The sequence below is a fragment of the Scomber scombrus genome, chromosome 12 (assembly GCF_963691925.1).
Source record: "Scomber scombrus chromosome 12, fScoSco1.1, whole genome shotgun sequence".
Taxonomy (NCBI): Eukaryota; Metazoa; Chordata; class Actinopteri; order Scombriformes; family Scombridae; genus Scomber; species Scomber scombrus.
In genome coordinates, this window is record NC_084981.1 from 20,571,762 (window position 1) to 20,585,455 (window position 13,694).

Genomic DNA, 13,694 nt, shown 5'->3' on the forward strand with positions numbered 1-13,694 from the left:
AAATATGAGTCAACACACATCATGAGACAAGGATTCTTCAAGCATGTGTTCGACCGCACACACAGAAATCATGCACACAGTTGCCGAAGAGGATGTGTGTGTGTGTGCGTGTGTGCGCGTGTGTGTGTGTGTGTGTGTGGTGACAGTGCTCAGACTCTGCTAATGCCAGGTAGAAAGAAAGATGCTGTGCTCAAGTGTGTGTGCGCTCGCTGGCAGCGTTTGAAGGTTCATTACGGCCCCCACCTCTCCTGAGCGACTGCAGCCCGCGTGGCGCCCCGGCCCTTTTATTCTGGGCCGTGATTGGACAAGGGCCTCCCGCCGAGTTGGTTTGCAGCAGTTTTGTCGCGCCCAGATTTCACTCGCTGCTCAAAGCGAGCCTCTGGCGGGACGCGGCATCTGCTGCCTCACCTTCCTCATTTACACTTCTCCGCCCTCACACACACACACGCAGTTCTGTTCACCGCCTTTCCAGACCTCGCTATCACGATCTACAACTGAGGGGAGAGGAAAAAAGACAACTAGGTAGAGGTACAGAGAGCGAGCAACAGCGTGACATGTTTAATAGAGTTTGGGGAACTTTGTGTATAAAAGTCTCAGCGGTTGGTCTGGAGCTTTGTCTGGATATCTCTCCGCCTCTCAGTCTCAGCATCCATCTTCTGATTTCAGGGTCACAGAAAGGAGACGGTGGCCTTAAAACTCAACAACGCTATCTGTCTCCCCTCCTGACTCTCTTTACCTGCACTACTGCCTGTGAGTTTCACCCACTGTTCTAACACTATTGATCATTGTGAATTATTAAAAGTGATGATGGCCTCATTTTGGATTGTCTTGGTGCCATGTTTCTATCTTCTGACACCTCATTTACTAAAAAGGGGTTATAAGAAAGCTATAAATGACACTACAGTGCAGATATGACAGTCAAAAGTGTCGGTAATCTCAATATCTAATCAAAAAGATTTCAACTAATAACTTCACTATCTGAGTAGCTCCGAAACAATGAAACACTTTATTGTATAACCTGTCTTTGTCCTCCTTGCTCTAATCGTAGAAAATAAACACTGACTTTAACAAAGACAGAAGTCTTACATGTATTACAGACTTCTGTTTATAATAGAGCTGCAAACAATTTTTCGATTAATAATTCAACATTTTCTCTTTCCAGCTTCTTAAATGTGAAGATTTGCTGTTTTCTTCGACATATAAAAAACAGTCAATTGAATATTTTTTGGTTCTGGACTGTCAGTCAGTGAATTGTTGTGAATAGTATTTTCTCACAATATTTTTGTAACATTTCATAGACCAAGCAATTAACTGATTAATAAAGAAAATAATCAGTAGATGAATGGATAATGAAAATAAAACATTAGTTTAAGCCCTAGTCATTATTTTAGGTTATGGTGCCAGTAAGCTAAGCAAGGTAGCCCAGACGTCCTTCTCCCCAAACAGGACAAGTGGGACATGATATAATCCCTCCATGTTCTGGATTTTCTCGGGTGTCTCCTTGGACACACCCAGAAAACACACATATATACATCCAAGAGGCATCTTGATTACATTCCTGAACCACTTCAACATGGTTTATTTCAATGCAAAGAAGCAGCAGTCTACTCAGAGCTCCTTCAGACTGTTTAAACTCTTCATGCTGTCTCAGGTTGAGGAGTTCCTCAAAGCATCTCTGAGTCCAACAGAGAATAGTCTGTTCTTTTTCTTTAATCATCTAATGGTTCACCACACACCCTTTGAGAGTCAGTCCCAATGGCTTCTCCACACTCCTCTCACACCCAAGATTTTACTTAAGCTTCGAAGCTTAAGCAAAGATTTCACTGAGGCTTCAATGAAGGCCTCCTTCAGTTCACAGTTTCCTCCACTGCTGGTGTCCATCCATGAGTTTTTGGGGTAGCTACAGGCACTGCAGCCACCCATGAACCCTCTGATCACAACTCAAAGCAGCTGCCTCTGCAATCAAGGCACTGACTGTGGTCTTTTAAAATCCAATGCTCCCTATCATCATAATGCAGGAAACTTTTCCAGTTGTGGGAGTTGGAGATTTTGCTGGCAGAAACCTATCGCAGTAATTCCCAGTTGACCCTCACTGCAGGTTTCATTGCACTGGGTCTTCCCTACCTGCAAGTTTTTATCTGAAAGCTCTACTACTTTCTATCATGTCCTACAGCCACAGATCCGATTATATGAATGGTCATGTTCAGATATTTCCTGTCCAAAGGATCCACAGTCACAAGTTCTAGGTGAGAAAGTTAACTTATTCATGGAAGTTTTTTCAGCTCCAGGTCCATCGACAGCTCTAAGCAAACACCCTCATGAACATGGATGCTTGATTTCATGGGGATAACATAACTGATGGAAGATTTGGGGCATCGCAGACTTTCCACTCATCCAAAACGCAAAACAGGCACACAGGTCTCGGCTAACCGTGGATACACTAACGCATGCAAACACACATTCATGACTATCTGGCATGTACTGAAACAGAAGTTATGCTGGGCACTTTTTACTGTGGCCTCTGGGATCTGTGATCACGACACGGGGAGAGAGAAGGCCGGATGGAGACAAGGAAAGAAGAATGAAAAAGTGAAGAAAGACAGGAACAAACAAACAAAACAAACTTAGCAAAGCCCTCTGCTGGGCTGGGGCTGGGACTGGAGTGTGTGTGTGTGTGTATGTGAGGCGATGTGAACAGAGTGACGGGGATTAGGACAGATCCTGGGCTGTCCAACTCACAGCTGGCTGATGATCCAATCCTGGAGCGCAGCGCAGCGCACCAGCCGCCATGGGACCCCCGGATACGTGCATGCATCTGTGTGTGAGTATGGTTGTGTGCGTGTGTGTGTGTGTGTGTGTGTGTGTGCGTCTGTGTGTACAGGCATGTGGTTGTACGACTTACGTGTGTTTCAGTGTGCACATTTGCAAGCGTGCAGTTGTACAAACAAATATGTGTGTGTGTGTGTTAGTCAGAAAGGAAGGTAGGGCTATCGGAAATCAAACAGAGGCTGTCTGTGCTTCATGTCCCCTGTTTGAAGGCGGGCTGTGATCATTTGGGCCACGAGAGGAGGACAGAATGAAAGAGCGGAGCGAGCAAGTTGCACAGACAGAATCAAAGAGCTGCTTTTCGAAGGCTGGTCATACAAAATGCCTCCCGGCCTCACTACTGTGAATCTCACACTCGAACTCTCAAAGAACACACATACAGTAAACACAGTTACACAAACCAGCCCACCACAGCTACAAAGAGTCAAGCATGGCTCTGTAGTGAACAAGAGAGGGCAAACGGAGGCATGACTACGAATGAACTGCATGTAGTTCTGTATAACCCCAGAAGGCCTGCAGATGGACCGAAAGATACAAAAGGTAGAAAGAGAGAGAGAGAGACAGAGGTGAGAGGGAGACAATCGCTTGAGGTTTACTTGTTTAGTTTGGAATGGCATGAGAAAAAAAGCAATAGAGAAATGAGTAAAAAAAGGGGAAAAACAAACCAAGCTCTGACCAGATTTCAGCAGGTGTGTGTATGTGACATGTGGATGTGTGTGTCTGTGTTTGCTTGCTTTCTACACTGCTCCAAAAACTTCCAGTTTTACTCTGCTTTGCTAAATGCCCTTCATCTGCGTATCTCAAAGATATACCTCCATTTTTAAAACTCTGATGTTATATCAACAGATGTGGATGGATGACATTGGACACACCATCCTGCTGGACATGGAGAACAGAAACAACAAAATTACCTCAGTAGATCTTCTTTGTTTCAGCGCTCATAATGCTAAGCCACATATGTGAATTATTTCAAAAAGTGACTTAATGATGATCTGCAGCAGCTCTAACGCAAAATAAAATTCAGATTTGATGTATTTTATGTATTTGAAGGTGTCGCTATGCTTTAACCACCATGTTTTGTTGGATGGTCGAACGACACCTAAAACCCCTTCCACCCACACACCTTTCCAGCATCTGCATCCAACGATTTCTGTGACTTTCCAAAACTGATAATCCAACAAGAACAGTGCTTTAGCGTGAAACTGTCCAGGTGTGCAGAGGTGTTTTGAACAACTGTCATGTCTCACCCTCCCTTATGAGGGCAGGCTTTAATGTGCCAGTTTTGCCCTCAGACACAACTTGCACTACAAATTAGTTTGTTTCCAGCAGACCCCTGCCTGAATATTTTTAGCATAACCAGCTGGACCTATTTCTATTTAGATGATGCCAAATGCAAAGAAACAATTAATAGTTTGATAATCATAAACCCTAATCTCAACTCTCATCACTACTGCTTAACCTTAAGCTTTACTGTCACTTGACTCTATGATTATTATTATCACTATTATTATTATGTATATATTTATACATAAGCAGATATAAATGAGTGGATTGCTGCCAAACCAAGTTTTGTTGTTTAACATACAATTGCAATAAAGCATCCAATCTTTAATCCGCTTTAAGACGCTGTGTTTTCTGTAAATGACTTAAAGACAACGCTGCTTTTTAAAAGCTCTAGCTCTAAACGTGACATGTGATTTTGTGATATTGATTAAGCAGAAGTGATCTTTGTGCACCTGTTCATAGACGGCTGTGTAGGAGATAAAGAAATGGTTCAAAATAAAAAAAAGTCTGCTGTCCTGGCGTGCCCTGGCCTACTGGTCAGGACACATGCTAGATAACTGTAGCGTTAGGAGTTCATTTCACTTACCTTGTCTCTCTCATTACTTGTTTTCTGTCCGAAATAGAATGTCCCCCCAATTTTCTCCACCCACTGTCAACTCTTACGGTGAGTTTATTCAATAGCAATGTTTCTCTCAAGTGATTTTCTTTATTGTGATACTGAATATGGAAAATTAAAAAGATATCCATATTAAACCAGTATCAGAAGTGGCTTTCACTGCTAATGACCAAAATTGAATTTGAATGGCTACATGCTCAGCCAAGTCAACAGCTGTCAAACATCTAGTATGCATCTGCGGATAGATAAAACTATAAACTCTCTCATGCACAGACACCGGCACACATGGCAGTGAAATGGTTTAGTCCAGTAGCTCCTCTAGCACAGGTCAAAGTCATCATGTTGCCACATTAATATGCATGTCATTCTCCACAGCTGGCTGCAAAATGCACACACACACTCATACACACACACACACACTCCCTGCCTCATCTCTTAAACACAAGACAGCCCACCATGCGGCCAGTGTGTTAGCGCTGGCCGATTGACAGACAAACACACTTAAACACAGATCAGAGCCGAGAGCGGCAGTGGACACACATACACACACACACACTGCCAGGCTGACAGATACAAACACAAATATACAGGCACACACACGCACACAGATTACACAAACTTGCATCCCGCAGCCTCCAGCACCACAGGGCACCACTGCCACATCTGTGCCCATCTCAGACACCTCGGCTGTGGGCAGCAGGGGTGAGAGAGTGCCCTGGGCGGCTGGCATGGGTTGGCATGGCCCTGGCAGTGGATGGTGTGGAAGGGAGCAGCAGCCAGCGGATGACAGGATAGACAGAGGGGAAGGGAAGGAGAAGGGAGGAATGCAGGAGGAAAGGAGAGAAAAAAAAATAAAGAGGAGCGAAAAGAAAATTAATTGCCTCAAGGATAGAAGATTGAAAGGAAGGAGAGCTAAGAACACGAGGACAGCTGGAGGTATGAACGATGAAAGATTAACAGAGGGAGTGATACAAAAGGGCAGGAAAAACTGGGATAGAAAGATGCAGAAATAGATATGATGAGAGAAGATAGAAGATAGAGGTAAGAGGGAGGGGAGCCGGTAGCACCCGTTGTGAGAACGGGTGCAGGGCACTGGCAGGTGGCACTGAGGCCAGGCTGTCCAGTGACCATCAGCCACACTGTTCTTTCTCTCTCTTTCTGTGTGTGTGTGTGTGTGTGTGTGTGTGTGTGTGTGTGTGTGTGTGTGTGTGTGTGTGTGTGTGTGTGTGTGTGTGTGTGCGTGCATGCGTGTGTGTGTGAATTTGTGTGTGTGTGTGTACGCGCCAGGGACAGAAGAAAGGCTCAGGCGCCATTTTGGCTCTGCTGGAGCTGTTGCTGAGCTGGGCACTGGCCTGGTGGCACAGAGCGGGCAGTGTGTGTTTGCGTGTGTGTGTGTGTGTTTGTATATGTGTGTGTGTGTTGCATTATGTTGTGGCATGCTTAACAGGATTAGAGGTGACCTGGTGAGGTCCAGTTGGTACTGGGACCATGGCACAGCGGTGCGCATGTGTGTTTATGTGTGTGTGGGTTGTATAATAGGATTAGCTGTTACCTGGTGCGGTACAGTTGGTGTGCTGGTCTGAACTGGACTGGACTGGGCCGAGCTGGGCAGGAGCTGGGCAGAGGGGAGTGCTGTGCGCGTGTGTGTGTGTGTGTGTGTGTGTGTGTGTGTGTGTGTGTGTGTGTGTGTGTGTGTGTGTGTGTGTGTGTGTGTGTGTGTGAGTGTGAGTGTGAGTGTGGTGGCATGTATAATAGGATTAGGTACTACCTGGTGAGGTGCAGTTGGCGCTGGGCATTTGCCAGCTGTTCTGCTAGGCTCAGGGCTTCGGCCTGCCATTGGCTCCCGTCCTTTTGGACCGCCTCCAGATGCTGCCGACAGCCAACCAGCTCTGAGCTCAGCCTTTCCACTTCCTGTCCCGCAGAGATGGAAGGAGAGAGGGAAGAGGAGGTGAGGAAATCTTTCACAACAACCCACCTTATGCCCTCAGACAAACGCAACATTTAAGGCTGACTACAACCTCATGTAAAGATCGAACACGACAAGAAAATCATTTTAAGTTTGATCATCTAAAAGTCAAAATTATTTGCTTCAAAAACAGTCAAATTGCCTTGTTTAAAGTATCAATATCATAAAATATCATAGCAATTCGTATTTTTATGGTATTCCATTTTAAAAAATCTTCTGCTCACTATTTCTCTTGCACTATGTATTTTTTATGCTAGTTTGGATGATTGCTGGTGGTTCAACCGATGATTTGAAAATAAATATTTGAGGAAATTATTGACCCAATTAGCTGATCATTGGCTGACATAAAAATTAAGTAACTAATCTAATCAGTCTAATAAATCTAAACTAATCGATGGGTCGAAGGCGAAAGTACCTGTGCAGCCTTTTCCATCTGCCTCTTGGTCTTGGAGTTGAGCTCTCGGAGCTCTCTCTCTGCCTCCTCTCTCTTCAGTTGGGCCTGGCTGAGCTGATATCTCAGATCCACACACACCTACAGATGACAAAGACTGGTTAAAACTGCCAGCCATTTGATTAACAAATATTACTTAATGTCCATTGCCTCTTAAATTTCTGTTTTTCTGATTTCCTTTTCATCATTTTCCCCTCATTCTTATCCTGAAAGGTTTACCCATTTAAAAAGTCATCTCATCAGCATTTTTCTCCAAGCTAAAGCTCACTGATCTAAACATATTGTAATACTGACCCATTTTGCTAAAATAAAATCACAATGTACACCTAATAACTTTATTACTATGCAATTCTTGTTTAAATTTGCTACACTATGGGCTACTATTACTGCTACCATTATCTATAATATTATGGTTATAATATCCATTAAAATGATCTACCTAAAATATTTAAATGTAATTATGTATAAATGTGATACTGAAAAAAGTCTTCCCATGTGCCTTCACAGAGCACAATCAGAGCTAAGGTCAACTCCCAAACGGAAACTGGATTGGTATGAATTCAGTGTCTTCAGGACACTTCAGCAGGGTGAAGTATTTGTTAACATGCAACGCTAACTAAGCTTCTTTGCTTATTAAACTGACCCTCAATTTATTTATGTACTCACATTGAATATACTCTAACCCAACAACCAGAAAATAAATACTAAAATAGATAAACCTTTGCTGCCATCCAGTGGATTTATAAGAGCATTATAAGTACACAACACAGACTGCATTGCGTCCTCTCCCTTCATGTTGATTCAAACTATGATCAGTGTAAGCACAAGTAACACATGTAACATACATGTTGACTTAAGGTTTTCTTCCACAGAGCACACAGTGTACCTTGGTATTGTCTTGTTCCTGACTGGTAAGTTTGCGAAGAGCGTCTTCCAGCTGATTGGTCAGTGAGCTCTTGTCTCTGTGAGCTCTGTCCAGCTGCCCTTCCAACTCAGCTGCACGCTGGGAAAGGTTGGACACCTGATACAAGCCCCAATTTTATCAATTTATTGAATACAAAACAAGAAAAAAAATCCTCACAAATAAGAATATTAACAATTTGATTTCATAATTTTCATAAAGTTCCCACTGGTGGTTGTCATTAATATTTATAGTGTAGTACAGGTCAGTATTTCAAAGTAACCAGAACTGAGGATAAAAATAGCATGCAGTGATTAAACAAAACTATATGTCCACTAATGAATTGTCTATATACACAAAAAGTGAATAATTGAGATTTACTGTATGTGCCAGCTCCTCTTTCTGTTTGCGGGCCTCAGTCTGGCCCTCCTCTCTGGCCTCAGCCAGTCTCTCCTGCAGGGCCTGGGCTTCTCTTTCTAGCTGTTCTCTCTGTCGAGCCAACTCCCTTGAGAGCTGCTCACACTGTACCTCCACCTGAATGCATAAAAACAGCAAACTTAGGAAGAATCTTTTAGCTGAATGAATGACTTTCACAAATAAAAAATCCTGTCTGAGCCAACACACGGCACAGCTGGAAAGGTGTGGTGGCTGTGTATATGTTTCTCTGACCCTCGCTTTGTGAAGATTTGCGTCTTCGGCCATCTCCACGGCCTGTTTGACCTGAAGACAGGCTGACCACTCCCGATGTTGCGCCTCATGCTGACTTGCCCGCACAGCGCGTAGAGCCACCAGCAACTCATCACGCTCCCTTTAGGATGGACAGGCACAAAAAAAAACACACATTATAAAGACAAACTATAAACTGTAAGTATGAATGTGTCTCAGTTTTTTCCCCACTGACTTTGTGAGCCTGTCAATAGCCTGGACATGCAGATTTGTGTGAGTCCCAGCCAAGACTGCTTCATGCTGTGCACACTGAAGACACAATCCTGCCACACGGGGAGCTCCATCAGTCCTCAGTGCATCTGCAGCCTGTTTCTCCCTGTGTCTCAGACGAACCTTCACCTCCTCACACTCCTTCTGGCTGACCGACAGATCCTTCCTAATGATGGAAACAGAGATAGAAAAGGGCAGGAAAGGATATTGTTTAAGTAAAATGAAAAAGAAAAGAAAAAGCTATAGTTTTTGACTACACTGGCTTCACAGCTAGACCAGTACACTGACCTGAGAGAAATGACCTGAGCCTCCAAGCTTTCAATCTGGGCCTGGTAGATCACTTTCAATTGTTCCTGATGAACACACAAGATTTCAGAACAAAATATGTATCTAAATATATAAATGTGTATCTTTGAAACTCAATGTTGAATATTTGTAAGGAGTTAAACAGGATGGGATGGGGTTATGATTTTAATGATGACCGCACTGGTAACCTGTAGGAAATTCTGGTTTGATTGTTGGGTTTTGTTTTTTTTTGGGATGGAGGATGAGAACTGAACAGTGACTGGAAGACAGGAGAAAACAGATTCATCTTCCCTACCAGCTCATTTTTCCATCCGGTGTGTTCTGCCCTTTGCAGCACAGAGTGTCCTGTATTGGAGACAATGCGGCTGTTGGCTGCCATGCCCTCATTCACCTGAGTAATGCAGCAGGACAGGATGAACAGTTTTGAGAGAATGAGTACTTTTCCCAAGGTGATGGTAATCACTTTGCAATTGATGCTGGATAATAACCAAACAGTTGGAATTTCCTGAAGTTGCTGATATCTACAACTATATTGTTTGACAAGAACAGAGGAAAGCCAAGTGTCTGTAACTAAAAATAAGTATTCAAAACTTGATATATTATGATGTATGCCCCCTCATATAGATGGTGGTAAAAATGCAAAAATATTTCACATCATATATCACAAGCACAGAAATCATACATGTGATTTTGACACCTATTACCATGGAGTTTTGCAAGGTGTAATCTTTCAGAGATTCATCCACTCTGGATTTGAGTTCTGAATGCAGCCTCTCATTCTCCACCACCACCACTCTGACACGCTGCTTCATCCCCTGCAGCTCTTCCTGAAGTCATGCACACAGACAAATAAACCAAAACTCAGTTAAATAAACAAATCAGTAAAAAAAAAAGTCTGTAAATATAAAAACAAAAAACTCACACACAGATTATGGTACAAACCTTGCAGAATTTGACCTCAGCTTCCAGGTGTTGGATGTACTCTGACTGGTTGTGAATCATGGGGACCAAATCCTGAAAGGCAGGCAAACTGGACTTTCCCTCCTGCTGTAATCTCTAACAGAGAAAATAAGTGTGACAATCGGAAATACTACATTCCACGCATTGAGCTATGGAAAATGTGCTTGACAAATGTTTCTCCTGGGCCGCCTGAAACAATGAATGTTGAGCCACATAAAGCTAAACACTGTACCTTGGGTGAAGTGTGTTTCTTTGAAGGAGAGAGAGGAGCGGGCATTTCTCTGCATTGCTTCAGTAAAAGGCTCTTCAGCTGATTGACTGCAATGCCAAAAGACACAGAAATAGACACACACACACACACACACACACACACACACACACACACACACACAGAGAAAAAAATTTCATTACTATAACTTTGTGTTTTGTCAGACAACAATATTACAAGCAGGAAAATCTCCTTATTGTGCACTATAAGGTTTGAGTCTCTGTCAGACAGTAGTGCCACAACTAACCAAAGATTCTAAATTTATCAACTGCAGTGCCCTAAAATATCCACAATTGATCAAAACAAGTAGTGTCCATAGAAATACTTTTTACAATCCCACAAGTCTTGTGACTCTACACCTGTCAGTGATTATGCAAAATGATGATGATTAGAAAGTGTCCAAAATCTCAATTTACTGCTCACTACAGAGTAAACTGTTAAGTTACAGGGAGTAGTGAATGAGTGAATGAGTGAATGAATGAGTGAATGAGTGAATGCAGACACAGCACCTGCTTCGCTCTGTGTCTTTTGGCTCCATACAGCCTTGTCCTCTTCACCCATGGCAGTGAAAAGGTTGCCATCACTGCCTCTGACATCCTCCACCTCTTCACCACCAGGATTCAGCTGCTCCAGAGTACTACTCAGCTGCTGGATGCTCTGATTGGCCCGCTCTGAAACCAGTATACACACACACACACACACACACACATACACACACACACAGACACCAGTCACACACAATATATTATTTATGTGTCCCATGACAGTTAAACTTATAAATTAAAGAGAGGGACACAGAAGTGGTGCATGGACCCAACGGTTTTCACACTGTAATGACTCTTATAGTTCAGTCTGGTACTGCTGAATGGACCAAAATCTAAACCTCATTTAGGTACAAGAACTCACAAAACTCACACTACAGGTGAACATACAGTTCCTCACTTCCTTTCTAGAGGGAAATTCCAGGTTTACCACAGTGGCCATACAAATAGGACTTTCTCATGGCAGCTATTTTTACATTTTATAGAAGGAAAAGCATATGTGTAATTAATAACATTAGGGCTGCAATTAACAATTATCTTCATTATCAACTGATCTCTTCTGTTGTAAAAAATGGTGCAATGTCTTCATTTTTCTGGTTTTGTCCGACCAAAAGCTAAATATTTTTAATTTACTCACACATATCTCAAAGAGAAGCAGCAAATACTCACCTTCACAAAGCAGAAACCAGAGAATATTTCACAACAATTTCAACATAGGACTGGGTGATATGGAAAAAATCAAATATCACAATATTTCTGAAATACAAAATATTGTGGCAATATTGTAGGGATAACTACTGGTGTTTTCACAAAATATTTAAACTTTGAGGTTTTTAATAAATAATCATCAGTGATGTGGATTTAATAACTAGAGCCTGACCGATACTGGATTTTTGGGGCCGACACCGATACCGATATTAGGGAGTAAAAAACTACTGACATCCATATATCAGTCGATAATCTTTTATATACATAATATCTATGTAAACACACATTTTTTTCTTCAAATGTGTTTACCAACACTTACAGATATGTAATGGAGGTATGATATTTTACATTTAAAAAATAAACTTTTTTTGAATCAAATCAGTGCACTGAAACAGTAAATGTCTCTGGGAATTTAATATAATAAACTTGAATTAGGAAAAATGATTAAATATACATACAATATATATTTAATAAAACATATCAGCACATATTGGATGGCATAAACACTGATACCAATATATCAGTCGGGCTCAAATAATGACTAAGTGGATAAAGGCAAAAGGCAAAAAGAATTATATTTGTAAGGGGGGAAAATACAATAATAATTTATTTATTTTTAGGGGTGCTGAGATCAAATTTAGGGGTGCTTGAGCAACCCATAAAAAGGGTCTAAAATCGCCACTGTAAGTAACTATCTATCTTATCTGAAACTGAAACTTGGCACATTATTGTTGTGCAAATTAAACAAGACACTAGGTTATTTATAGGTGATTGATTATCATAATAACTTCAGTGATTTAGAGCAACAGGTGGCAGTGATGTGACTTTAAAGGTCCTGTCAGTAACACGTATCTAACCACACAGCTGTAACTCATTCATTTTATAAAGAGCACCTTTGGAAACCCAGTTGTATCCTTTCTTATATACAGTCTATGGTTGTAACACAATACATACTAAACTGTGTCAATGAAACTCCTCTCAATTTAACTAGCTGCTCATTTATGTGAAGTAAGTAAAACGATAACTTACGCCTGAGCTCCTTTTGATAAGCACCCAGCTGCTCCGCCTCCTCCTCGTCTGAATCTACTGGTTTCATTTGTTTATAATCGATTATATATTACTTTATATTAAGAAATAAACATGCTAGGCTATGCATAACAACTACTACAACAACCATCACAGCTCATACGTAGTAACGGTCATCGATTTGCGCCGATGGTGTGTTTGTTTTATTACACCTGCGCGCCCGGAAGACGGTGCTCGCCCTGTTGACAGTGTTTTTTGAGTAGCCGCCCGGCGCGGAGTTAAGTGCGTACTGTGAGCATAAAAACGAGGCAACCATCTACCAACGGCTCCCACTGCCGTAAACTCGAGCAGATGCTGGGAGTTGTAGTCATTATTTGTAGTCACAATGACCCTGTGGTGAGTATAGTGTATTAAAACTTAAAATTTAAACAGTATTATTACAAGTGATGAGTGAGGTATTATTATACTAGGCTGTATAGTTATATATGTGGATTATAATAGATAGATAGATAGATAGATAGATAGATAGATAGATAGATAGATAGATAGATAGATAGATAGATAGATAGATAGATAGATAGATAGATAGATAGATAGATAGACAGACAGACAGACAGACAGACAGATAGATAGATATATATTAAGATAAAATAGATTGTATTTGTCATTCAGATTATACACTATACAGTGCACATCTTAACGAAATTTCGTAGTAATAGCTCAAAAATAGTGCAGAATATTTAAAAAGTACTGATATTAAAAATAATAAAACAGGGGTAATAAAAACAACATTTTTTACATACTAAATATATAAATAAATAAATACATAAATAAATAAAAGTATAATTGCACAGCAGTACTCTGTAAACTTGTATGGTCCATGGAACTGTCTATTGTGAGTGTG

At 41.5% G+C, this 13,694-nt stretch overlaps 1 protein-coding gene across 2 annotated transcripts in view; it reads right to left on the reverse strand.

Moving 5' to 3' along the window:
* Positions 1-12,934, reverse strand: part of sdccag8 (SHH signaling and ciliogenesis regulator sdccag8) — a 45,634-nt gene extending 32,700 nt beyond the window's left edge. Inside the window, exons 1-13 of one of the 2 annotated variants that reach the window (XR_009927008.1) lie at positions 12,794-12,915; positions 11,024-11,185; positions 10,479-10,564; positions 10,229-10,342; positions 9,991-10,113; positions 9,582-9,677; positions 9,269-9,333; positions 8,946-9,146; positions 8,714-8,852; positions 8,426-8,578; positions 8,030-8,164; positions 7,108-7,224; positions 6,495-6,637 (exon numbers count right to left, since the gene is read on the reverse strand). Coding sequence is in view for 1 of the 2 variants with exons in the window: in XM_062430045.1 (XP_062286029.1) it covers positions 6,495-6,637; positions 7,108-7,224; positions 8,030-8,164; positions 8,426-8,578; positions 8,714-8,852; positions 8,946-9,146; positions 9,269-9,333; positions 9,582-9,677; positions 9,991-10,113; positions 10,229-10,342; positions 10,479-10,564; positions 11,024-11,185; positions 12,794-12,860 (1,601 nt within the window). In the remaining variant the exon portion in view is untranslated. Of the gene's footprint in view, positions 1-6,494; positions 6,638-7,107; positions 7,225-8,029; positions 8,165-8,425; positions 8,579-8,713; positions 8,853-8,945; positions 9,147-9,268; positions 9,334-9,581; positions 9,678-9,990; positions 10,114-10,228; positions 10,343-10,478; positions 10,565-11,023; positions 11,186-12,793 lie in introns of both variants that reach the window. The other variant, XM_062430045.1, reaches the window with a different exon arrangement.
* Positions 12,935-13,694: the final 760 nt, after the last annotated feature.